Source organism: Camelus dromedarius, chromosome 24 (assembly GCF_036321535.1).
Source record: "Camelus dromedarius isolate mCamDro1 chromosome 24, mCamDro1.pat, whole genome shotgun sequence".
NCBI classification, from domain to species: domain Eukaryota; kingdom Metazoa; phylum Chordata; class Mammalia; order Artiodactyla; family Camelidae; genus Camelus; species Camelus dromedarius.
In genome coordinates this window covers 27539914-27565824 of record NC_087459.1, presented here as the reverse complement: position 1 = coordinate 27565824, position 25911 = coordinate 27539914, and the positions used below count along the sequence as shown (strand labels likewise).

Genomic DNA, 25911 nt, shown 5'->3' with positions numbered 1-25911 from the left:
AGGCAAATACAGAAAACAGAACTTTATTCCAAGGGCCAGAAGTTATTTAAAATTATTTACACTCATTGAAAATCATGTGGAGGGGCGAGGCCCCACTCAGCTGAGAGGAGGAGCCCCTTCTTTTTGGCCCCCAGAGGTCTGAGGTGTTCCCAAAGAACCAGCCCAGGCACCCTTGGCCACGCAGCCTGGGGCTGGCAGGTCCGGAGGGCACATCTCGGGCCTGGAGCAGTCTCTGTCACTGGGCCTGCCTCCCGGGGCAGAGACTGGCAGAAGGGAGTAAGGAAAGTGATTACACGGGGAAGCAAGTCTGTAGGGTGTGAGGGGCAGGGCGGAGCCAGGCAACCCCTAACTCCAAACGTCCAGGGAGTAGCGGCCCTTGGTCATCAGCTTCTTGACATAGTCCACGGCCTGGGCGTGCTCCATGGCCCCCTGCTCGGCCACAATGTCATAGAAGGTGTTTTGCACGTCCCTCGCCATGTTCCGAGCATCCCTGGGGGCAGGAAGGAGGTGGCACTAGCGGCCAAACAAGGCCCCCCCCTCCACACGCACACACACGCAGGCAGGCCGAACCCCAGCCTCTGCCCTCACTCACCCGCAGACGTAGATGTGGGCACCCCCGTCATGGATCAGCTTCCACAGATGCTCCTTGTCCCGCTTCAGTAAGTGCTGCACATAGACCTGGGGGACCAGGGGCGCCTGTGAGGAGGGCCAATCACACCACCCCCTGCACCCCAGGCGGCCTGCCCGCGGCCTCACCTTCTGGGGCTGCTCCCGGGAGAAGGCCACGTTGAGCTGGGTGAGGGCGCCATCCTTGTGGAACTTGGCCAGCTCCTCACGGTACAGGTAGTCCTCGTCAGAGCGGCGGCAGCCGTAGTACAGCAGCGTCTCCCCCATCTCCTTGCCTGGGGCAGCGCGGCTGGAGTGAGCCTGGAGCCCCCCGCCCCCGCCCCGCCCCGCCCTGGCCCCGGCCACCCCACTCACCCTGCTGCTGCAGCCAGGCCCGCTCTTGGATGAAGCCCATGAAGGGGGCGATCCCAGTGCCGGGGCCCACCATGATGACAGGCGTGGTGGACTTGAAGGGCAGGCGGAACTGGGACTTGCGCACGAACATGGGCACCAGGGCCCGGCGGCCGTTCTCCCCGGCTGGCTCCTTGGCCCGCAACCAGCTGGTGGCCACGCCCTTGTTGATGCGGCCAGACTTGGTTTCATACTCCACGGCCACGGCACAGATGTGCACGGAGTTGGGGTGGACCTGGTGGGGACAGGAGTGAGTGCGGCTGTGTGCCCGAGGCTCCTGCCCTCCTTCCACCCACCCTGTCATGAGGTCCCTGCTCAGGGCCTCTTCAAACCCTTCAAAGCACCCAAACCTCCTCAAAGACCCCTTTCGGGCAGCTTTCCTGACCGGCTCTTGGCACTGGGGCCGGAGAGCAGTTTACAGTCTTACACTCCAGCCAACAGGATACATAGCCCAGGAGTCTTGAGCGCACTGCCCCAGACATTTGGGCAGAGCAGGGGCAGTGGCCCAGGGTCCCTGGACACCTCTGAGGAGCCAACACTCTGTCTTCTATAAGCAGGTGGGCCGAAGCCCCCACCTTGGAGGACGAGGCGATGGAGTAGTAGCGGGCCTGGAGACGAGGCAGCAGCTCACACAGGTGGTCGATGGGGGGCCGCAGGGACGGGGAATCCTGCAGGATGGCCAGGATGTGCCTCCGGGCCTCCACCACCCAGCTCAGGTACAGCTCCTGGAGAAGACAGAGATGGAGGTGGGGCACAGGCGAGGGGGCCCCGGGCCCAGGGGACAGGGCTGAGGCGGGGCCCAGGCAGCAGGGGGATGGGTGGGAACTGCAGTGTAGGGCTGAGGCGGTGGCACTCTGGGTGCCAGGTCTACCTTGCCCTCGCCCGAGGAGGAGGCCATCTTGCGCAGCTGCTCCTGCTCCGAGGGCTCCGAGGCGTACTGGGCCAGCTCGTAGAGCACATTGGTGCGTGGCGGGTTGGTGATATCCAGGTAGTAGGTAAGGGCCGTGCGGTAGGAGGTGGGGCAGGGGAACGGGTGCTTCTTGTTAGATTCCTCTGCAAGGAGAGGGCAGGCAGGCTTGGGGTCAGCGGCCACAGCTGAGATGGGCCGGGTATCATGGGATGGGGGTGGGTGAAACCTCAGGAAGCAGGCAGCGTAGCTGGCACTGGAAGCAAGGCCAGGCTTTTCTGGTCTTTTCTTGGGCTTGGGGCAAAGGCTAAGGCCTTCGGCCAGCCTCGAACTGTAGGCCTGACAGTCTTCCTCACGGGCGGGATGGTGTGGGGGGGGCCTGGCGGTCACTCTCTTTATCAAGGAGAATCTGAGCCCCTGCGGGGGCCCTTGCCCTGCCAAGAGCTGCTCTGAGAGGGTTTCAAGGGCAGAACTTCCCAAGTGGGTCCTGCCTGCCTGTGGGCTGGGCCTGGTCCACAGTAGGGGCTCCTATAAGGTGCCAATACTGAGCCTTCAGCTGTCACAGCAGGGCCACCTCCAGGTCAGTTTTTATGCTTGGACACAAGTGGAGGTCGGTACATGGGACACCCAAAGGCCAAGGTTTTGGGGTAGCATCCTGTACACTCAGGTCCAGCTGCCGGCACAGGAATCCCCCCACCCCTTGCGGGAGCCTTCCGCTGCCACAGTCAACAGGTCGGCTTTCCTGACCCCTCCCCACAACCAGGCTCAAGCAGGACTGGGCCCAGGAGTAAGTCCACCTCGTAGAGGCATGACTACAGGGGCATTTATTCCTGTGCACAAATGAGCCCCGCAGAACCTCAAGGGGGTGCCGAACACACGCAGAGGAGAGGGCCTGGCCCAGGACTTCAGGGGTTTGCATCTATTTTGGGGAGGAGTTTGAGCTTCTTACTGAAGTATGACCTACATACAGTGTACAAGTCACATGCAAACTGAACGTCCTCACATACCCAGCACCCACATCAAGGAACAGGTGTTCCTAGCACCCCAGCACCCTCTTCTGCGGGTCCAGGAACCAGGGCTCAGGCCTCGCACTACAGGGGCAGGTGTGGGTGCCTTTTCTAAAGCCCCACTTCTGCCTTGACTTCTGAGCCTCCACAGTCTTCTCTCAACGCAGCTCTTGGCAGTGAAGGGCTCCCCATGGGGGTTCAGATTCTCATGCGGGGAGCGTGAGCACCAACTACCCGCCCCCCCGCCCCCAGCAACATCCCACCTCTGATGGCACAAAAGGCACGCCCCCTAGAGTGAGAAAGACAGGCCCACGAGCGCACCGCTGCATGTCCACTGCTGGCACCGTGAATTCTGGTATCGATCAGCCCCCTTTTGTGTTGCTCCTCTTACGAGCTGACTCTAAAGCTGGTGAGAAGCAGCAGCCGGGCCAGGGGCACCAAGGACAAGAGTGAGTGGGGCAGGACCAGGCGGAGCTGGGCTGGAGCTGGACCCCAGGTTGGTGGACGGGGAGGGCGCCGAGGGGTTCAGAGCAAGAGGCTCAGGCGGCCCCGGGGAGGCCTGGGCAGCCCCGCCTCATGTCAGTGCCTCTTGCACTCTAGGCACCCTGAATGGACCCAAAGGACTATTAGGATCACTGACTGATCCCCAAGTTCACAGGTGAAGAGATGGAGGCCCTGGAGCTGGAAGGCGGCCTTCAGTGGCCAGCTGTGGCCCTCTTCCCCACAGGACGTGGCGCTGGGCGGGCAGCCAGGGCTGGCTCTGTCTCCAGGCCCCCCCACCTCTACGGAGTATCCCTCTCAAGGGACAGTGCCAGACCCTACAGGTGCTTTTGCCCCCTGCCCTCCGAGTTTGTTCCAGAACCTATAACTCTGGGGTCTTGGATGTAAGGGCCTGTAGGGCACCAGGCTTTAAGCCCAAGCAGAAGCTCAACCTACGAGCCTTGCCAAGGGGCCCACTCCCACCAGCCGCCTCACACCCGGCAGGCAGGGAGGCCTTGGTCCCAGGACTCACCGTCGAGATTGTTGAGGGACATAACGACGTCTAGGTCGGCACCTAGGATCTCACCAAGCTGGTTGACCAAGGCAGAGTCGTTGGCCGGGTAAACGGCCACATGGTCCCCAGATTCATACCTAGGGGAGATGCGAGGCTTAGGAGGAGGGGGAAGATGGCTCTGAACCCAAACAAGAGGCCTGAGTGCTGGGTTTGGGGAGTGGGTGGTGGAGCTGGTACCTGATTTTGGAATCTGAGATGTCTAATTCCAGGTGCATGAGGTGTCGCTCAGTTCCCTGGTTCAGCTTCCGATTGGTGGTGACGACAGCCAAGAATGGGTTCTTGGCATCAAAGGGGCTGGGTAGAGAGGGCAGCTCAGTGACTGGCCAGGTCTTCAGTCTGAATCTCCCTGTCCCCAGGGACCCTTCTGGCCACATAGAACATGGGGAACCTCAAAGGCCACAAGGAAACCTCTCCAATTAGGTAAAGGGTTCTCCAGCCCAATCCCAGGAAATGCTCCCAGCACCCAGCAAGGTGGCAGAGCTACGTTATCAGTGTCCCTGTTTACAGACATGGAAGCTGAGGCTGGTTCCTAAAAACCTGGGGGACCCTCCACACTCTGTACCCACTGTGGGGGCTGAGCACAAGGAGGACCAGGCCCTCGAAGGTGGCTCCCCAAGACGGAATGTGCCTGGGTCCCGAGTGACTGTGGGGCAAAGCTCCATCCCACCACACGCCCTGGCCTGTACACAAACAGGAGAGAAACTTCCACCCTGTGAAGTCACTGAAATGTCCAGCTTTCCTACAACAGTTACAGCAGAGCTGCCAACAGGGGGGCTGCTGGTCTCAAATGCCAGTGTTTCAAGGCATCTGCAGGCATCTGGGTGACGCTCAGGGGCACATCAGGGGCCCAAAAGATGAACACAGTGTTTTTGGACAAAAAGTTCATATATTGAGGCAGATTTTAAGGAAGTGAGCCCTTTTGCCAAAGTTCAGCCTAGACCCAGAGCCGAACTCTCTATGTTCTGGTCCAGGGACTGGTGGGCATCCCTCACCCAGAGTATTTACAGGGAAAGCTGTCAGAGCAAATTAAGTACAAACTGAGCAAGTGCCAGTCTCCCCAAGGCTGCACCCTGGACTGAGAGACCACCAGGAGCAGACGGGTCCCCAGGGCCCTGGGCTTGGAGCAGCCTCCTGTCTCTTCCTGCTCTGGGCCTCATGCCCTCCTGTGAGGTGCAGATGGAAATCTGGGTGCGCCCACCCACGATCACTCCTGGATGAAGGTAGGGATAAGGAAGCCCCATGGGATGAGGTCTGAAAGGAAAGGCCCTGCGGGGACACAGGATGGCCAGCTGTCTGCCATCCTGGGCGTCTGAGACAGCCTGGCCCCCAGCCACATTCTACTCACGGTTTCTGGTTCTCATAGCTCTTCAGACGGCCCATCTCACCCACATACACCTTGGCTGCTTCTATGTCTGGGTGGACTACAAGCTCATACTGGCGAATGCTGTAAAGGGGAGACCCAGGATAAGGCCAGGGGCTGGGAAGGGGGCCAGGAGGCTCTGGGGGTGAGGTGAGGGGGTCCCAAGACAGGAGGGAGTGAGACTGTGAGGAGACAGGATGTGTCATGAGGGGAGGTGTGCATGGCCAGACATGACCTATAAGGAAGGACATGCGTGAGCATGGGAGGTAGGGGAGGGGCCGGCACAGCGCAAAGAGGGCGGAGGAGCCTGGGGTTGCCAGGCCTGAGGCGCTGCTGTGAGAAGGTGAGGAAGACATGGGCCTGGGCCTCTCCCATACCCTGATGGAGCCTCCTCTGGCCCCAGCCCCACTGCACCCACCAGGCCAGCCTCCCCTGCGGGAGGCATCAGCTACAGCCCCGCCCACCTGCGACACACCCTCACCTGGACTCCTCTCCAGTAGCTTCCACCCCAAAGTGCTCGCACACGGCCGGCCAGAACTGCTCTCGCCATGTGATGAAATCCTCTTCCAAGCTGGGGAAGAGAGGGGATGAGCCAGGCCCCAGGAAGCCCAATCGTGGAAGTAAGACCCCAAGTGGGGCTGGCTCCCCAACAGCCTGGGCGTCCGATGGGGCTGTGAGGCAGCTCAGACTCTGGCCCCTGTGCCCCAAGCCTGAGGATTCATTTCACATCAGCCCACCCAGTGTTGTAACCCAGGGCATCAGGAAGCATCCAGAGGGTCTGCAGGAACCACAGGCGGCTCCTATCTGAGCTGGGGAAGCCGTGGGTGGGGGATGTGTGACTAAGCAAAGGGGTCAGCCTCCCTTGTGCTGAGGCAGGCCTTGGAGTTGCGCTGACCCTGTGTCTCTGCCCTCCTCTCCTGCACCCCAGCCAGTCTGAATCTGGCTCCTGACACATGACAGCCGGAGTGGGGGTGCCGGGGCGGGGCTTGTTGGGGGGCACTCACTTCCCATCGTCGTCACCCAGCCCCAGCTCATAGATCCGCTGCGCTCCAAGCTGCTCCAGCCGCTTGTCCACATACTTGCCCATGGCATTGAAGTGCTCGTAGGTCTTGTTCCCAAGGCCAAACACCTGTGTGGATGAGAGGTCAGTGGTCAGCGGTCCCTGCTAGACACCTCGCACCCGCTGGTGGCTCTGTTTCAGTGACCAGCAGCCCAGGCCCCTCCACAGCCACCTCAGCCTTGACCCTGGAGGTAGCAGGGCGCTCCCCCCACCACTCTTCTCGCCTGGCTGATCTTTGTCAGCCCGCCCCTCCTTTCTTGCCTTCAGCCTCCAGCAGCAAATGCCCCCAGAGCAGACTGAGGCGGGGACACAGGAGGAGAAGTCCTTAGTGCGAGGCCCGGGCAGAAGAGAGGGCTGTCCCGTGAGCAGCCTTCCCGGGTTCCCTGCCACGAGCTGCCTGCCAGGCCCTTAGATTGAAGGCCCCATCCCGGCACCGCGACCCACGCCGGCTGATCACAATGAAGTGGGGACTGGAGGACTCTCTCTCAGACGTGGGGTTCCAGAGGCCACCACAGGCCACACGGGCGACTCACCGCATACTTGACTCCAGAGAGGTCCACGTCTGTCTCCTGGAGCCAGTCGTAGAAGTCCTGGGCATTGTCAGTGGGGTCCCCCTCACCGTAGGTGGCCATGCAGAACACTGCCAGGGCATTCTCGATCTCCGGAAGGCTGCTGAGGTCGGCCTGGAGGGACAAGGTCAGGGCCCAGCCCAGCGATCATGACTGGGTCTGCTTTGGGTCTGTGCTCCCAATACGGGTGCAGACAGGCAAGTCCAGGGTTCGAGTGGATGGAGTGCGTTTCAAGAGCAAAGGCAACAGCAGGTCCAGAAGAGCACAGGTTAGGGTGCGGGGTACTGACAGGCAGAAGCAGGCTGGGTTCCGGGCCATGAGCTGGCCCTTGGAACACAGTTCCCTGGGCATCAGCCCTGGACCACGGCGGGAGAACCAGATGGTCCCACAAGGAACTTGGGGCACAGGAGGACCTAGGCTCGCACGAACTCCTAAGCAACTGTCTGCCAACTCGAGACCCAGGGCCAAAGATGGATGGGTAGTGGTGCCCATCCCCAAGGCCAAAGGCAGGGGAGTAGGTGGGGGTGGTTTGGTTTGAGAGATGGAGTGGCACACGGGGGAAGCAGCTGGCACTCAGGAGAGAGTGGTTCTAAGGGAAAGTTCATTTGTCATGTTGTTGGAGTAGCAACAGCCTGTGTGATGACTGACAATGACCTCAGAAGGGGACAAGCAGGAGGGCAATTTCATGGGGGCACCTTCCCAGAACCACCTGCTCTCCACCAGCCTCACCCCTCCTGCTTGCGTAAGGATCACTCCCCCTTCCTGTCCACTGCCTGCACTTGGGGCCGCTGGCCTGGCTGCCCCAGAAACAGGCAAACAGACTGCTGGAAGGTTCTTGCACTTTGGAGAGCCATAACCGGCAAAGGTTAGGACGAAGGAGACAATGCCAGGAGAATAGTGAGCAAGGTGAGCCTACCTCCCACCCCCACGGCCCTCAGAGCCAGGCTGGGTCAGGTGGGTGGGGAATTGGGGACTGACACTGCACACAGTCTTGTGTGGCTCAAAGGAGCCACGTGTGGAGGATGGCTGACAGGAGGGGGGAGAGCTCCTGCAGCTCCAAATGGGGGCCTTTCCCCCAATTCTCAGGCTCTCCTGGCCCCTTTCCAGGCCCGGACACATGAGTTTACAGCCTCATTTCAAAGCCCAGCTGAAGGGTTCCCAGGGACGGCCTGTCCAACACCCTCGTCCCTCATCTGTGGACGAGGCAAGGAAGGCTCTCAGTGGGAGGCTTGCCCAGGGTCACGGGCAGTAAGGGCAGAGCAGGCTTAGAGCCCAGATTCCCCCGACTCCTCAATCCAGCTCCTGTGTCACTGCAGTTTGGGGGATGGGAACAGTTTCTCTCCTGACCTGCTGAGACCGTTTCATTTTTTGAGCCACACCTAATCCACCAGGTGCCCCAGTCCCTTCTGCTTGCACCTGCCCAGCACTTGTAACGCCCACAGTGCGAGCAGTGCTGGGAGCACACGTGCACACCTGCGCCAGGTGTTCTTAATGTCCTTAAAACCGGGGCCACCTGGCTGCTGGAACAAATGACAAGAGACACCCACTCCTGTCTGTCCCTTGGGAAAACTCAGCCCTTTAAGTGTCTCCATGATCCAGACATGACTTCCTTAATGCTCTGGAACAGCACTGTTGGGGAGGAAGGGGCTCACCAAGTCGTACTCCTCGGGGTCCGCAGCCATGCCCCGCATCCCGTAGCGGTGGGCGTCCTTGGACAAGCGGTTGGCAAACTCCTCGGCGGTCCCCGTCTGGGAGCCGTAGAACACGATGATGTTCCTGCCCTAGGGATGGCCAGACACACGGGGTCAAGAAGGGGCCAAGAGCCACAGGTGTCACTGGAGACTCCAGGGGACCACGGGGGCAGGTGGGTCCCTCAAGGGCACCTTCTTTCCTTCCTGCTTCACGTCCTTTCTAAGTCACTCTGGGACTAGCATCTCACTGCCACAGCCACTGCAGCGGACGGGGTCAGAGGCCACCCAGCTGACTCCAGCCAGAGCCGTCAAGATAAATCCTACGCACACAAGCTGCTCAAAATCACGCTTTGGACAGATTTTTAAGTGACGTGTGAAAAAAGCAGAAATAATGTTCAGTGAAAAAAGAAGGTGACCAAAGACTATGTATAGCATAGTTCAGTTTTGTCTTATACCTCCACACATATGTATATGTGTGTATTTTGTTTGTGCATGTATTTGTATAAAGGAAAAGATGGGCAAGAAATATACCAAGAATCTCCAAATGGGGGATTATAGGTGAGTTTTTCTGGGTGTTAGACAACGAATACATATGCTTTATACAAACCCAGAGAACAGGGAGAGGTACCACATGGCTCAGAGGCTCTTCACCCTCCCCTCCTCCTACGGAGCCCTCTGCTGTGGCTCTGGAAAAGCCCGAGCTCTATTCCCTGGGCTCCTTGCAGCCAGGGATGCAGCAAATTAGGTCCAGGCAACTGAACGTGCTTTTGTAGATCCGAGAGGTGGAAGTGAGGCACAGGCTGCCTTCCAGTCTGTTTATGTAGACAGGAGGTTTCTCTGCAGCAGCCTTTCCAGTGTCCAAAATGCATAGGGGGGTCTCTGGTTTTGCACCGAGCCCTAACTGATAGGTACAAATGACACATAAAATGTAGGACTTACAATTGCTGTTAAGTGTTCTCATAGCTTTTACATTTTCTGGATTTTCTACAAATCATTTTAAAATCATTTAAAAAGTATTTTATAATAATCACTACAGAAACTACTTAATAAAGAAGAAAATGCTTATGAAATCAGGTTAAGGGAGCAAAACAGGATATAAAACAGTAGCTAACTATTTATGGTCCAGAAATCATAGGAAGAATAGTAAAATGGACTAGGGAAGTTTTACACGACAAAACCAAACACACACACGTACACAAAGTAAGCTGAATTATTCACAAATTAGTAACTGAGAAAAATAATTTTAACTCATATCACAGACAAGGGGTTAATCTCTTGAATAATTTTAAGGGGTCCCTAAGAAAGATCAATCCCAACAGAAAAAAACAGCAAAAGATTTGAACAACGAATTGATTTAAAAAAATGCCATCGTTACATGAAAATTTGCTTAAACTCATTCATAAGAAAAATGCAGATTAGAACTACACAGAGAGCATTTTTTCTAATCTAGAAAACTGGCAAAATCCCAGCCTTTGCAAAAAACTGTTGGCAAGGCTGTGGGGAACAGGTTTCCTCACACACTGCTAGTGACAGTGCCCTGGGGTGACCCCTACTGGGGTGCAATTTGGCAACTTCTATCACAAAGGCATACTCCTTTTGATCCAACAATTCCACTTCTGGGATTTTACTGTATTTGCAAATGTGCAAACTGATCTGGATAGTCACAGCAGCCTTGTTCATGAGAGCTAAAGATTAGAAATACTCTGAGTGCCTGTCAACAAGACAGTGTTAAAGTCAGTACTTGTGGCCACACATGGAATCATGCAACTATAACAAAGAATGGGGAGGAATAAATTGAGAGTTCAAGATTTGCAGATACTAATTAATATATACTGTATTGCACAGGGAACTATATTCAATATTTTGTAACTTGTGGTGGAAAAAAATATGAAAATGAATATATGTATGTTCACATATGACTGAAGCATTATGCTGTACACCAGAAATTGACACAACATTGTAAACTGACTATACTTCAATTAAAAAAAATATATATATATACAAAGAATGGGGGAGGTGTCTTTGAACTGCTGTGAAAGGGTCTCCAAGACATAGTAAGTGAAAAAAAAAATTAAGGTCTGTAACAGTGTATATAATAAGCCACCTTTCGTGTTTAAAAAAGTGTAAAATAAAAATCTATGTTTGTTTTTTATTACATGTGTATAAAGAAGCTCTGGAAGGACCTATAAAATACTAAGAACAGTGATGAGGAACAGGGGAAGGAGAAGCTTTCCACTGAATAGTTTATGTTTCAAATTTTAACCACATGAATGAAGTACCTTGTCATGAAATTCAATACTTAAATAAACAAAACCAAACAGATAAAATTGTAGCTGTGCTGTGACCGCAGATATGTGAGGTTTACATCTGCTAGGGGACAGAGCCTGATCTGGGGTGGGGGAGGAGACGGGGCGGCGTCTGAGTTAGAGGGGAAGTCTGTTCTTACGTTTGTTCAAGAAGTAAATATTTAAAAAGCAGAGTAAACTGTCCCACCCACAGCAGAGCAGCATTGAGGCTTTGGTGGGAGGAGAACGCACCCACAAGGGAAGTGGGGCCAGGTTCCCACTGCCCCCTCCTGTCCACGGGGCTGGCCTCCTGCCAGATGCCCCCGCATGCCCACCAAGGCCAAGACTCCCTGGGAAGAGCACAGAGACAGAAAGAAACCTCACCGTCTTCTTCATCTTTTCCACGAAGCTGCTGTCTTTGACAGAGGAGGTCCTGCAAAACAAAAGTGTCTGATGGGCACGGGAGGCACGTGGGGCACCAGGGGTGTTCCTGCACCCATTCCCTGGGGACCACGCCAGCAGCCGCCTCTGGCCCAGTGCCGGGGCTGGAAGACGCAGGACCCAGGCTCTGAGGCCTCCTGTGTCCTCAGCGGTAACTCCAAATCCAACACCTCTCAGGGCCAGGGCCTACCCCCCGGATATGTGAGAGCACGAGAACAAAGAAGGGTCACGTTCACTCCCCCGTCCCCTACCGTCCACAGCCATGGTCCCCACAGCCTTGTCTCTCCTCCAGTCCCCACCTCACAGGAACCGAGAGTCTCCCAGGTAAGATTCGGACCATGCCACTGCCCTGTTCCACTCTCAACCCTTGGATAGCTTCCATGACCCACAGGACAGGGAACACAAGTCCCTTCAGAAACTGTTTCCAGCCTCCCCAGCTACTCCCATCCACACACCATCCCTCCATGACGGTTCTCAGAATTCTGTCAACGCCATCACCTCTGCCCAGAGCATTCTCACCCCACAGACCCCCGCTCCCCTGCTAGGTTCCTGGGATTCCTAACACCCCCGCCCCCCGCCCCGTTCCCTCAGGCCACATTTACTCGTGCTCTCCAGAGAGCAGCGCCACCGCCCGGCACGCCCGCTCCCTTTCCACCTCTCGTAGGCTGGCCAAGGTGGCCGGAGAAGGCTTTTGGAGCCTCCCTACCCACCTGAGAGGGTCTGACATCTGTGGAAAGCTCATCTTTCGCAAAGGACAGAGGTTTCCATAGACGCTACATCTGAGGAAGGTGGATTGAAGGCCTCGCGAAGGGACCAGCGGCACCCTCACCACGCAGCGAGTGGCCAGCTGCCTTCCCTGCATCTCCAGGTGATGTGCACCAGCCTGGGTGGGGTGGGCGCCGCCAATGCCAAGGGCATGAGACTAAATGAGGCGGCCTGGACCTCCCAGGGGCCAATCACCAGTCCAGGGAAACACAGAGTCCAGGAGGAAGGGGAGGGGCCACACATCAGGGGCAGAGACTCGGATTCTGCCACCAAACAGGCTTGTGACCGGATAAGCTGGGCCTCTCAAGCCTTGGGTTCCTTCGCTGGAAACTGCATCTTGGCTCCTGCAGTCGCCCTGGTGCCGTGCACAGTGCCTGCAGCCTGGATAACTCTTGGGGATAAAAGGGGTGTTCTCTGGATAAAGAAAGCTGTTTGGGTCGCTCTGTGACTTCAAAGCCACCTAGGGGCACAAGGTGGGCCGTGTGAAGACCAAACAATGGAGCAGATACTACATCTTGGGCCTTCCGAGGGAGCAGGGACTGTGGCCAAAGAAACCAGAGAAAGCCTCTTGGAAGAGCTGGGGTCTTTTCTCAGAGATGGAAAATGGCTCCCAGGAGGGAAAGCCACAGAGGCAGGGGTGCCAAGGGGCTCCCGGATGAGGCCCACGCAGCTCGTGGGGGCTGAGCTCTGGGGAGGAGGGCATGGGTGCCCCCCATGCAACTGCATGGGACAGACGCTCCAGCTGGCGGTGAGGGAGCAGAGAGGGGAGCCCTCCACACAGGTCTGGCTGGGGGAGTCAGAGGGCAGGTGAGATGTGCTAGGGCCCCCGCTGCCCAGGGAAGGATGCTCCCAAGAAGGACAAGCACTTCTGAAGGCCGGCACTGGTCTCATCACTAGCTCTAGCCGCTGGGGAAGGTGGGTCACTCCTGCAGACCCACGAGGGGGAAAGGGAAACCCAAGGAGACTGGGAAGCCCTTGTCCGTGCCTCTAGCCACTGCCCAGCTCAGGGCAGGCTCTGCACATTCCCACTGGCTACACTGGCCTGCTGGGCAGCGGCAGGACGGTCCTGCCCACCCGGGTGCCCTTGGCTGGCTTTACACGCCCCCGTCCCCCACAACTGATGCTGCACGCTGGGACTTGCACTCAGAACCTGAACTTCCACAGGCGGAGGAGTGGGTGGCTGGGGCCTTCCTGGTTTCCAGTCTAAACCCTTCCTGCAAACGCAGCCTGCAAGCCAGGACTGAAGGGGCCAGGGTGTCCGTGCCCCAGAGTGCCCCTTCCACCCAGGGACCCGAGTCTGCCAGTCAACTCTATACAGCGCCCTCTTCGTGCCTCCTGGCAGCCCTGCCCAGGAACAAGTTCCATCCATACCCCAGCAGGGGTGCCCGCGGGCATCCACACTGTCTGCCTGGACACTGTCTAGAACTGACCTTGTCAGGGTGGGCTCGTCCTGTGAAGATGAGTACTTGCACCCCATGCTTTCTGACTCCCAACTCTGGGACGTGAGGGAAAAGGCAGGTTGCTGCTCTCTCCTGGAAGCAGGCTGGGAGCCAGCGTCTCAGAGGTCGGGCCCTGTCCATCTTCTACCAGTGCTGGCGGGGCGGGCAGACTGGCCCGAGGACTCTGAACATCCTCCTGGACACCCCCGTCCTCTCCGAAGCCCCGCCGAGCCCCTGCCCGCCTGTCCCTGTGAGACTGGGAACGCTGCCGCATCTGGCGGCTCCGGCGGGGAGGAACCGGGACTCAAGGCTGAAACCTCCCGTGAGCCCCTGCGTCTCGGCACACACCCCTCCTCCTTCTATATGGACCGAGGGAGGGAGAAAACCTTCCCAACCCTGCTCGGGTCTCCTTGGTAACTGTTTATATCAGAGCCCTCTCTCCCCACATCCTCCCCCTTCCCATGAAGGAAAAAGAAAAAAAGAGGAAGTCGTGTGGGCTGAACAAAGCTCTTCTGGACACTGGAAGGCAGTGGTGCGGGTTCCTAGGGCAGGGCCCCTTCTCCATAAAGGAAGCACATCCATCTCGCTGCCCGGGCACCTCAGAATCACATTAAATTAGATCTGGTCCCCATCTTCCTCCCTACAAAAGAACTGTGGGCAACAGAGCCTAAGACACTGGGCCCAGGCACCTAGGAGCAGAGTGTGCTGTGAAACCGGCACATCTCAGCCTCCCACCACGCAGTGCAGGGAACGCCCTGCAAGGTGGACACCACGCTGGCAGCTGAGACGTTTCCAGGTAGGGAGCCCCCCTTCAAAGGCACCCAACTACGAACAGCCCATCAGAAGAGGCCGTAGCTGGCCCAGGCTCAGAGCCCAGAGACCATGTGGCTCCGGAATACAGTACAAAAGGTTCCAATTAGGGCTCTCCAGCCCCAGACTGGGAGCAGGAGTGTCTCTGGTTCTGGCTGCAGAAGTTAACTGCAGCCCGCTGGGTGGCAGAGCCAAGACGGAGGATGGACAAAAGCACTGAGTCACTTGGACAGAGATGAACCACGATATCCCAGAGTGACTCATTTTGTGTCTAGTCCCAGGCAACGCTCAGAAGGGTTTCTGAAAAGTGCAACTCAAATTTAATTTTCTGCGCAGCGGAACTGATTTCTTTTGGGACCTTCCCCTGCCTGTGGTGACGCACGGGGCAGCTGCTTTTGAATGGCTCCCTCCCAGAGCCTAGTGTATGGCGACAAGTTGTCCAGTCCCAGGAACAGCAGGCACCCATGACAGGAGAGGGGACAAGAGCTGAGGCCCGGTACTCAATGGTGGCAGAGCAGGGGCAGGCTGGCTGAACCAGGGCAGACGTCTCCACTATGGGCAGGGCTGTCCCCGAGCCGTGGGGCAAAGAGCTAATGGTTTGTAAAAACTGTCTCTGGTGAAAGCGAAGTGGTTTGCTGGAGCTTAAACCAAAACCAGCAGCTCTCTCCACGGACAGAAGGCAGGGAGGACACGGCTTCCTGAGACAGCTGGCCTGCCAGTCCTCCCCCGGGCTTCTGCACATACGGCCCTTTCCCAGCTTCCTACTCAGCTTCTCAGACTCAGCTCAGGGCCCCCCATCCTGACACGCCCCCCAGTGGAGAGGCGCCCTTCCTCTGCACTCTCACTGCCCTGGGCTGTTCCAGCATCACCCACTGCACCATGCTCACATCCCCCAACTGCACATGAGCCCCCACAGATGCCGTGTGTCCCCGCACCCTGGCGCCTGACCCAGAGAGACGCAGCCACTAGCACCAAGAGCCCCGGTGACGCCAGCAAGGTCAGGAGGCCCAATGACATTAGACTTTCATGGCCTTCCCAGACAGGTCACATCCGAGGTTTTGAGCACTGGCTGGAATGGCAAAACTACCCCAGTGTCATAGACAGGAGAGGTGCCTCAGTGGCCAGGTGGCAGCGGAAAACCCAGACTTGGGCTTGGGGGAGCAACGTGGATGCCCTGAGCCCACCTCCTCGCCCTTTCTACCCATGGGGGAGGCTTTGGGTGCTGTCCACCCTCCACGTCCACAGGGGCCTTTCCTCATGCTGTTCTTTTTGTAAAAACTCATCTGTATTTCTATTTTCATGCTTGGCAGAGGCAAGGACCCTCTCTCTATAAAAAGTGGCCCTGAACTGGGTGTGGAAAGAACAGCTCACTCTCTATCTGCTGGCGCTCGGGAGATAAAGGCAGACAGAGCCGGTGTCGGCAGCCTTGACGCCTGGCTTTCCTGGCCTTTCTGTTGAGAACTAGCCGCCAGTCAAAGGTCACTTAGGAAAATGAGCTCTTTTGTGGCTTTTCAGAAGCAACCCCCAGTGGGATGCAGTCAGCAGACTCCAGACTGTGGGAAACTCCAGGAAACAAGTGATCTGGGTTCTTCGATACAAATGCCGCGAGGGAGTCGCCAGGATGGAGGGAGACCTGACGATACATTAGGGGGAAGCAGCCCGACAGCAGAGGCCGCAGTGAAACAATTCCATCTGCACGACATTCTGGAAAAGGCAAAACCACAGGGACAGAAATAAAATCAGTGGTTGCCAGAGGTGGGGGCTAGGGGTGCCGGCTGTAAGAGGACCTGGGCGGCAGGGGAGCTTGCTGGGGTGTGGAGTGCTCTGTATCTTGACCGTAACACGGGTTACACAATTGCACATACCTGTCAGCACTCATCAAACTGTACATACACTTTAAAAAGGTGAATTTTACCTCATGTAAATTATACCTTAATATACCTGACCCCCCCTAAAAAAGACATAAAATTTAGTAATCAACTGCAATGTAATGGGTTTTGATCTTGAATTTTTAAAAAAAACAGTTACAAAAATTCCTTAGTCACTCTGGGAACTATGAACAAGGCTGCTGTACCTGAGGATGCCGAGACTTACTGCGGACTTCCGGGGGAGGGAGGATGGCGCTGGGTCGGGTTTAAACGGGGAGTCCTTGGACTTGAGAGGATGGAAATATTCTCATAGTCCCCATTTCCATATAATTTCATATGCAAATTTCCAATTTCCTATGAAATCATATGCTTTAGGATAAGCCAGGAACAGCAGAGGGGGGAAGGAAACAAGACTGGCTGGGAGGGGACAGCTGTTCAAACAGGGTGACAGGTGCACGAGTTCACTCTCCTGTGCTCTGCGCTTCGCTGTTTGTTTGAAATGTTCCATTATGAAAAGCTTTGTTTTTCTCTCAAGCACCCTCAGGCGCCACAAGTGAAGCCTAGCTGCAGGGGGTGTGGGGAGAGTCAGGGGGGTCCTCAGGGCCATGAGCAGGGCAGCCCAGGCTGGCTGGTGGGCAGGGGCTGTGGTGCAGGCCCCACGGAGAAGGGCGGCCCCACTCAGCCCCAGCCACTGATGGCAGGTGTCACCGTAGGCCCGAGGTAGCCTGGTTTTTTTTTTTCCAAAAGAAGCCGTAAGTCTGAGTTTAATGTGATGCTGCCAGACTTTTCAATGTTCTAATTTAAAAGATTTTTAAATTTTAATGTAAGCCACACCCAGCCTGCGAGCCAGTTTGCCTCAGAGGCAGACACACGTGCAGCTTCAGGGTTTACTAATTCAACAGCCTTTCTCCGAGCGTCTTCGCTCCGACGGGCCCTGCGCCAAGCGAGGGACCTGATGGGACTGGGCCGCTACCTCTGCACTCTGGGAGGCAGAAGGAGAAGCAAATTCCCATCCAACACGAGGGGCGCTGTATTACATGAGGGAGCGAAGCACGAGGGGCACAGGGAGCCCCCCGAGTTCAGACTCCATCCCCCGGGTCCCCTCCCATCAGGAGCTGCCCTGGTGTGGATGCTCTGCCCAGAGGTACCAGCAGAGTGAAGGCTGAGGAGTGAGCGGGAGGGGAGACGAAAGAGCAACTTTTTAAATCATTATGATTATTACTAAGAGGATGCACTGCTTGTAACTGCTCCTCTTCAACAAGTCTTTAGTTGCTATTATTATAAACCCTTCAAAAGACCTCCCCAGGGGGATAAAACCATGTTCACGGATTAGAAGGCTCAATATTGTAAGATGCCAACTAATTTACAGAGTCAATCCAATCGCAGCAGGTTTTTTTGCTTGTTTGTTTTGGTGGACGTTGACAAGCTGATTCTAAAAGCTATATGGAAATGCCAAGGGCCCCAAAAGCCAAGAGAATCTTCAAAGAGAAGAACAAAGCCGGAAGACTTAGACTGCCAGATACCAAATCACAAGCTACTATAAAATCATAGAAAAGGGAACAAGGTGGTATTTGTGAAAGGACAGAAAACAGATTGACAGAACAGAACAAGGAGTCTAGAAATCGGCCCCCAACTATATGTTCCCTGATTTATACCTATAGTGAAGCTTTAGTACAACAAGAAAAGAATGACCTTTTCCAATAAATGGTGCTGGGTCACGTGCGTGGCTATCGAGGAAAAAATGAATTTCAAAGAAACTTGATAATTTGCCAACATCAAAGTCAATGTCAGCAGGATGGCAGATCTAAGTATCAAAGCTACAAGAGTGAAGCTTTCAGAAGAAAACATAAAAGAACAGCTTCACAAGCTCAAGATAAGTTATGATTTCTTAAACTGGACACAAAATCATTAACCATAAAGTTTAAGGCCAACCAAACGGTTGACAAAGTGACTAGCTTAAGGCAAGAATTTCTCATCACCAAAAGATACTATTAAGAGTAAAAAAGGCAAGTTACAGAAAAATATTGACAATACATAGACATCTAACAAAGGACTCATATCTAGAATATATAAAGAACTGTGACAAATCAACAAGAAGGCCAATAACCCGACAGAAAAAAATATGGGCAAACTTTTGAACAGACTTTCACAAAAGATATCTTAGCAGCCAATAATGAAAAGGTCATTGGACATTAGAGAAATGCAGTTAAAACAAGTCCCACCACATGACCATTAGAATGGCTAAAATATAAAAGTTGACAGAAATAAATGTTGATGAGAACGGGAAGCAACTGAAACCCCACCTGCTGGGGGTGGGACTGTACGCCAGGACAAGCACGCTGGAAATCTGTCAGTTCCCAGTTCCACATCTAACACCTAACAATACTGCGTCCATAGGGAACCACGTCCACATGTACTAGAATGTTCCCTGCAGGACTGTTGGTAACAGTGCCCCAGGCTGGAAGTCGTCTAAAGGGCCATCATTGTTAGAATGAATTAATGATGGTTCATTCCCACAACGGAACATGAGGTCACTCCTGAGCTAGAATCTGTCCAGGGGAGAATTAGGGCAAAGGCTACTCTGACTGGTGTATTAAGCCCCACCCCTCCCCGCCCGTGAGGGCAAAGGCTGCTTCAAGTGTCCTCTGGACGGACGCTGATCCGTCCTGAGAGCAGTCCAGGCTCAGCGGGTCTACAGGTGGCATCTTCGTCAGCCACGTGTGGACGGCGGCAGCAGAGACAGCTTCCAGGCTCCTGAGGTCCTGGGGCCAAATCCAGACGGTGGTAAGGGCCCCAGAGGCCAGCACACCTGCGGACACAGGGGCTCCTCCTGGGGCCCCTGCACCTCGAAGCCCAGGGTCGGGGCAGCGTATGTGTGTCCTGTGCCTCTGTGCTATTCCAAGTGCCTGCTTGTCAGGTACAGTTGCTCCCTTTGGCTTGGTTTTTAAATACCATCCATGCCCAATGGTTTGGACTCACCATCCAGGTGGCTAAGGCCTTAAAACACCAACTAGAGGCCACCAAAGATCATGGTGAGAATTCTGGATGGAAGCCCAGGCCTATGTAGTCCCACACAAATTGCTCCAGCGACCTGGGGGTAAGGGAGGCTCTGGGCCATGGCTGAATCCACCTGTGCTCACTGAACATGCAAGCGGGGTTCACAGCAGGAGGCCCAGGCTTGGGGCTCAGGTGACCTCGCTGAATCTCAGTTTTCTCACCTCTGAAATAGGGATATTAACTACATCTTAAGAGACCAAAGGCGGCCTGGCAGAGTGGGGAGATCATGGGATGTGGGGTCTGCAGATCTCGGTTCAAAAGGCAGCTCTACTACCTGTACTTCAGGCGGCCTTGGGCAAACTCCTCAGTCTCTAGCACCGCAGCTTTCTCCTCTGCAAAACGAGGTTAACAATGGTGTCCCTCAAGGGCTCTTGTAAGACTGGAAATGATATTAATAATAAGGGTAAATGCATGCCATTTGAGGGCTCATCCTGCACCAGGCCCCAGGCAAACAGCCCTACAGTGGATCATACCATTTAATTTTTACCCATGAGGTAAGTTCTATTATTACCTCCAATTTGCAACTGAGGACATGGACTCCAAAGATTAAGTAAGGGCAAATGTCACAAATTAAGACGTAACACAGTCAGGATTCAAACCTTTGTTACCCAGTGTCAGGGCCTAGAACCTAACCCCTGTGCTATGAAAGTTTCCTCTGTGTAGCGAACACATAAAACCCCTGGCACAGGGTATTCAACATGATATAATGAGGGACGAGAAAGAGATTTAAAATAGGGTTAAAACTTTAGGATCATGAAGAGGGAAACAGAGTTCCAGGATGCTGGCAAAGATGGACAATTGGAATCTACAAAATACAGGGGCTCCCAATAGAGGAGTTTCCAGTCTACCCTGCAAGGCCAGAGAGCTCGGGACGGGCAGAATGGCGGCCCCACACACCCCCAGGCACAGCCGGTCCTCACCCCGGGGTGGGGGACCACCTCCATCTTACACACAGGGCAACGTGGGGCCACTGTAACCTGGGGCCTGAGAACTGGTCACCTTATCTTGAGTGCCATCATTTTCACCAAAACTACTTTCCCACCACAGGAAGGTACCTGCTGCACCCCAGCTGCAACAGGCTGGACTCCAGCTCACCGGCCCAGCCGCCCAGCCTCCCAGCCTCCCTCTGGCCCTCTGCTGGCAGAGCCCTCGAAGCCTCGGGCGTGTGGCCCCACCTCCCGTCGCACACCTTCCTGATCTCTCCCAAGGGGGATTCCTTCTTAAGAGTTCCCAGAGCCTGTGTCTCCTGGCTGCCTGGCCTCCCCCTCCACAATGAACAGGGAGGCCACTCACCCTGCTGGGCTGGCACTGCTGTTGCATGCAGAGAGGCCCAGATTAGATAAATGCACGTGGAAACATTTCACAAATCATTTTTAAAAATTACCTTTCAACATCCTGACTTCTTAGCTTCTTTAATGTAAAGGCCAACTTTGCACACCTGCGTATTGCTGGGTACAAAATACTTTCTGATGCAAACACTGAACAGCTACCACGTGGCAAGCCCAGTGCCAGGTGACATCAGAAAGATCACCCCATTTAATACCCACAAGCCCCATGAGGGCAGGGTTACTGCCTCCATTCAGGGTTACTGATCTCCGGGGAGGGGAGAGGGGCTGGAGGTTGATTTAATCCCCAGCGGCCAATGATTTAATCAATTACACCTACGTTAACGGCACCTCCATAAAAACCCCAAAGGATGGGGTTTGGAGAGTTTCACGGTTGCTGGACACATGGAGATGCAGGGAGGATGGCACCCTCAGTGGGCATGGAAGCTCCACATCCCTTCCCTACACCTTGTCCGATGCATCTCTTCCACTGGGCTATTCCTGAGCTGTGCCCCTTATAATAAACTGGTCATCTAGTAAGCAGCATGTTTTCCTGAGTTCTGTGAGCCACTCTGGCAAGTTAATCAAACCTGAGGAGGGGTGATGGGAACCTCTGATTTAGCTGGTCAGTGACACCTGGACTTGTGATTGTTGTCTGAAGAGGGTGGTGGGTGGTCTCGTGGGACTGAGCCCTTAACCTGGGGGATCTGATGCTAACTCCAGGGAGATAGTGTCAGACCCACCTGGTGTCCGGAGATTTGGAGAATTACTTGTGGAGTCTTCCTCACACACCTGGTCACAGAAGTGCTCGGGGTGAGGACTGAGTTTTCCTCATATGCTGTCACTCCCCAGAGCTCTAAACTCCAGGTTGCTCTCCTCATTTACAAAGAGAAATGAGCAAGCGTTAGGTGACAGGGACATATTAGCACCAAATGCGACTCTCTCCTTGTCAGTGATGAAAAGGACTGAAAGGATTGTGCCAAGGAGCGACCTGGCCCGGTGGACAGAGCCTCTGTGAGCCCATCTGCTCACAAAACGGAAAGATCTGGGGTCTGGAGTGAGGTATCGCGTGGGTGCCGGCTCCAGCTCTGCCTGGTGCTGACGACCTTTAAAGGGCCGACCCTTCCCTGCCCTGAGCGTCGGGTTACCTATCTGTACCTGGTGCCTTCTACTCTGAACGGGTGCTGTGAAGCCTCAATGAGAACCAGGTACCAAAGGACCTTGAACACAGCGAGGTGCGGTGTAAACATAAGGGACTGCCGAGGTAGACCCGCAGCAGAGTCCACCAAAGAGGCAAACCCCCAGGCTCAGCCCAGCTGCAAGGGACCCCACGTCGCCCAGCCGGCTCGCTCCTGCCCGAGGCCCAAGCACGGCACTGTTGGGACAGCAGAGACGGACAGGCTCGAGAGGGGCCTGGGTGGTGTCACTTACATGGGCTGAATTTTGGTGAACTCAGGGATTTCTTCTTTTTTCTTCCTGAAGAAGAACCAGTAGGTCAGGAGACCCACAATGAGAGAAAACAGGATCATGTCCATTGTGCTGAAGAGGGACACCTCTTCCGTCACTGTCTCAGCCGCCGTGGCACCGGCATCCACGCTGGAGTCCCCCATGTTGACTGCGAAACTGTCGGGAGAGAGAAATGACAGACGTCAGCAGGGAAGAGCAGGGTCCGCCTCAGGACTCTTGGGGAATCTCCTGAAGGCTTTGGTCCTGGCCTCATGCCCCAGGGGCCGCAGCAACCGGCAGAGGACCGGGGAACGGGGCTGCCGGTTCAGCAAGGCCCCCGTTAGGACGCAGCTACAGCCTTGGCCTGGAACTAAATTAGCATGTGGCCCTCTGGCATCAGCGCAGCCCTGCTGTACCTGGGCTGGAGCTAGGACTGGGCCCCCCAAGAACACAGAGAATGGAAGCCACAGACTCCCAGTACTAGCATCCCCTATCCCCTCTAGGGCCCAGTAGAGGGGGAGCTTCCACACGAGAGGGGCCACTTCACAGCAAATCCTTTCCCCTGCTGTGCGGCCAGCCTGGGATGCCCCAACCTCTGCACATTTCAAAGGTCTTCAGGACTGGCCCTTGGACAGCTCCCGGGAAGTAACCTGTGAGCCCTTGGAATGTGCCACCTGAAAAGAGTGTCTCCATATATCTGACACCTTGGGTCATATAGATCCATGCTAATGGTCTGATTTAGGGGAACACCCAGGGCTCTGAATCCCATCATACTGGTCTGACCTCTGGGGTGCTGGAGACTGCATCAGTGAGCTGAGACCCATGGGTGCCCCATGCCTACAAGGTTGATTCCCAATAAACACCCTGGACACCAAGGCTTGTGTGGGCTTCCCTGGTGGGGAACACTTCATACACGTTGCCACAAGTGGTTACCGGGAGAATTGAGCGCTGCTGTCTCACTCCCCTGGCAGAGGACAACTGGAAGCTTGTGCCTCCTTCCTCCGGGACTCTGTCCTATGGAGTCTTTTCCTTTGCTGATTTCAGTTTGTTTCCTTCTGCCATAATAAACCACAACTGGGAGTAAAGTAGCTTATCTGAGTCCTATGAGTCCTGCTGACTTGCTGACCCAGAGGGTGGTCCTGGGGAGCCCCCATCACACCAGCCTAGTTAGTCCCCTTGAAAGAACTGCTCACTGGTCCTCCCACCATGGGAACCTGGCAGGTATCAGATTTGGTCTGAGTCAATGAAGGCTGAGCTGAGAGTCCCTGAAACCCCAGCGGTGCACTCCTGCCTCTCATCACTGGCTCGGCCCTGGAATCTGCATCAGGCCCTTTTGCAATCACTGTTCTCGCCATGTGGGCTGCTCTCATTGCAGCCATGGCCCCAGACTTGGTCAGAAACATCTTAGTCAGAGCTCAGCCACTCAGGCAATGGGAGATTACCAAATATCTGACTTCCGTTAGCTGTCACTTCCTCCAGGAAACCACAGGGCAGGCCCCTGCAGCTAGGACTTTATCCCAGCATCTGAGGGCTCGGGGCATTGGCCCTGCCATCCTGTGCAACCTGCCAGGAATGGGCAGTTCAGGATGGGTCCTCAAGCCTGGCTCTCTGCTTCGTGATCAATAGGAGGTGCTCTCTGAATGGCTGAGTTCCTGACTGAGATCATCCCAACTTATCCTTTTAGACACCTGAACATTAAAGGACAAACTTAACTCTAGTGCCCAGAGAATACTGTTTATATTTAACTATTAACCTAAAGACACATTTAATATTTATTGAACTTAAGTCACGTCCTTATGTCTAACTCTGACTGTGTCATCTGTCACAAGCCTTCTTCCATGGAAACAGAGACATGGGACCTTGTCCCACAGAATTAGGGGCCCAGATGGAAGCAGCTGGGGGTGCTGCTCAGGGTCAATGTTCTGACACGGGAGGGCCCAGCTGGTGCCCCTCACAACAAGGCAGTCAGTGAACACCGCTCCTGTCTGACTTGGGCCGCCCGGCACCCTTACTGTACTGACTGGGCACCAATGCCCACCAGGCTAAGTGACTGTTTCTTGACCACACAGCTCAGAAGAGAAAGCTCAGCCCTGGAGGAGGAGTCTAAGGTGCTGGTGCTGCACAGGGAAGGGCTGCATGTCGGCCTTCACACGACCCCATTCTTCCCCTATTCTCTCTAACAACGTGAGGCTCAAGCCACCAGGCCCTGCAACGGACACCTAACGGGCTGTTCTCTGCACAGTAGCAGAGGGAGCCTTTCAAAAAGTAACTCAGACCACGTTACCTCCCTAATCAAAACCCTCAAAGGCTTCATGTCACACTCAGCACAGAATCTAAAGTCCTTACCTGGTTGATATGCCCCAGTCGGTCTGGCCCCTGGATACCACTCCCACCACGTTTCTCACTATCTCTCCTTTCCTCACACTCACCGGTCACACTGGCCTCCTTTACTCAAGCCTCTAGGCCTGCTTGTGCCTCACGGCCTTTGCACATGTTAACACAGCTATCTGGATGCTCTTCTAGCTATCTACAGGGTTCTCTCCCTCACTTCATTCAGGTCTCCACACAGAACTCGCCATCTCAGGGCGACTTGGCCTCAAGGCAGTATCTGGTCACTCTCCCTGCCCTTCCCCCATCACAGCCCTGATCACTAGCTGATGTTATGTTACACGTTCCCCGCTGACTATCTCTCTGACTACGTGGTTAGCCCACAAGGGCAGATAAGGAGCATCCAACAGCAACTTGTTGAATAAGTGAGCACAGGATTCTAGCGCAGCTGGGCTGGCAAAGCGCAGCACACAAATCACAGCGGTTTTCTAATCTGAAAAGCACAACATGGGCACGTGATTATGACAGTCTGAGGCTACGTCCACTAGTCCCCACTCTCCCTCTGTCTCGAACACCTGCACTTGCTGCTTCCTGCCGCCTCTCAGGCCTCTCTCTTCGAGCCCAGAGTCGGACCCCACGACTTCCTGCCCCGCCGCGGAGACAACCAGGCGCTGGCTACTGGGAGCGTGCCTGACTCCCTGCAGCAGGTCCTGAGGCCCCCGGCATTCAGACCTGGGTCTCAACAGATCCAAGAATGTCCCCAGCAGCTCTGACTCAGGCATGAAATGTCAGACAGAAAGAGCTGCAGAGGGGCTCTGGGAGGGACCCTGGCCATCATCTTCTCAACAACGGAGAGTCAGAAGCTCCAAGGGATAAGCAGCTCACCTGTGATAAGACTAGAAAGGGGCGCCAGCTTCCTGGGGGGGCTGCGCTCAGTACCCAGCTAAGTGGGGGGACCAAGCGGACATGTGTCTCCCCCCTGCTCTGTGTGAGCTCCTGAAGGAAGGACAGTCCCAGAGGCACCTCTGTATCTGCCACGTGGTGGGAAGGTAGGACTGGCAGGCTGGCAAGGAGGGCATCAACCTGGGAGGGAACACCTTAACCTTACACTACCCACTGGGATTCCCAGTAGGATCCAGAGCAGCACGCCTCCGGGCTGAAGCCCTGAAAAGCTGTTAAACCATTATTTCGACCTCACTTAAACCACCATCACACACAAACACGCCCACCAGTCTCTCCAGGCTGTGTCTCCATCCCTGCTCAGGGCACTCACATGTGCTGGGGCTGCTCTTCCCCTACTTGCTTCCTGCTCAGCCTTCAGACCTCAGCTCGACCGTCACTTCCGGGGGTCACACTTTTCTGGCACATAATCTAGTGCTTGATAACGCCCCGTGGAATGAATGAAGGGAGCCAGTGAATTCAACACGGAGCACGGGATGTGAAAGATGCATGAACCAAACATGAAGCATGCACAATGAAAAG

General features: G+C 55.2%; 1 protein-coding gene across 3 annotated transcripts in view; it reads right to left on the bottom strand.

The window, feature by feature from the left end:
• Positions 1–7: 7 nt before the first annotated feature.
• Positions 8–25911, bottom strand: part of LOC105089654 (NADPH--cytochrome P450 reductase) — a 52820-nt gene continuing 26916 nt past the window's right edge. For all 3 annotated transcript variants that reach the window (XM_031432698.2, XM_031432697.2, XM_031432694.2), the window contains exons 2-16: positions 22087–22278; positions 11335–11383; positions 8627–8755; positions 6939–7088; positions 6350–6474; positions 5827–5916; positions 5331–5429; positions 4163–4279; positions 3944–4062; positions 1889–2070; positions 1593–1742; positions 982–1252; positions 757–902; positions 593–678; positions 8–490 (exon numbers count right to left, since the gene is read on the bottom strand). In XM_031432698.2, the coding sequence (XP_031288558.1) occupies positions 346–490; positions 593–678; positions 757–902; positions 982–1252; positions 1593–1742; positions 1889–2070; positions 3944–4062; positions 4163–4279; positions 5331–5429; positions 5827–5916; positions 6350–6474; positions 6939–7088; positions 8627–8755; positions 11335–11383; positions 22087–22265 (2037 nt within the window). In that variant the 5' untranslated portion in view covers positions 22266–22278 and the 3' untranslated portion in view covers positions 8–345. The remainder of the gene's footprint in view (positions 491–592; positions 679–756; positions 903–981; positions 1253–1592; positions 1743–1888; positions 2071–3943; positions 4063–4162; positions 4280–5330; positions 5430–5826; positions 5917–6349; positions 6475–6938; positions 7089–8626; positions 8756–11334; positions 11384–22086; positions 22279–25911) is intronic.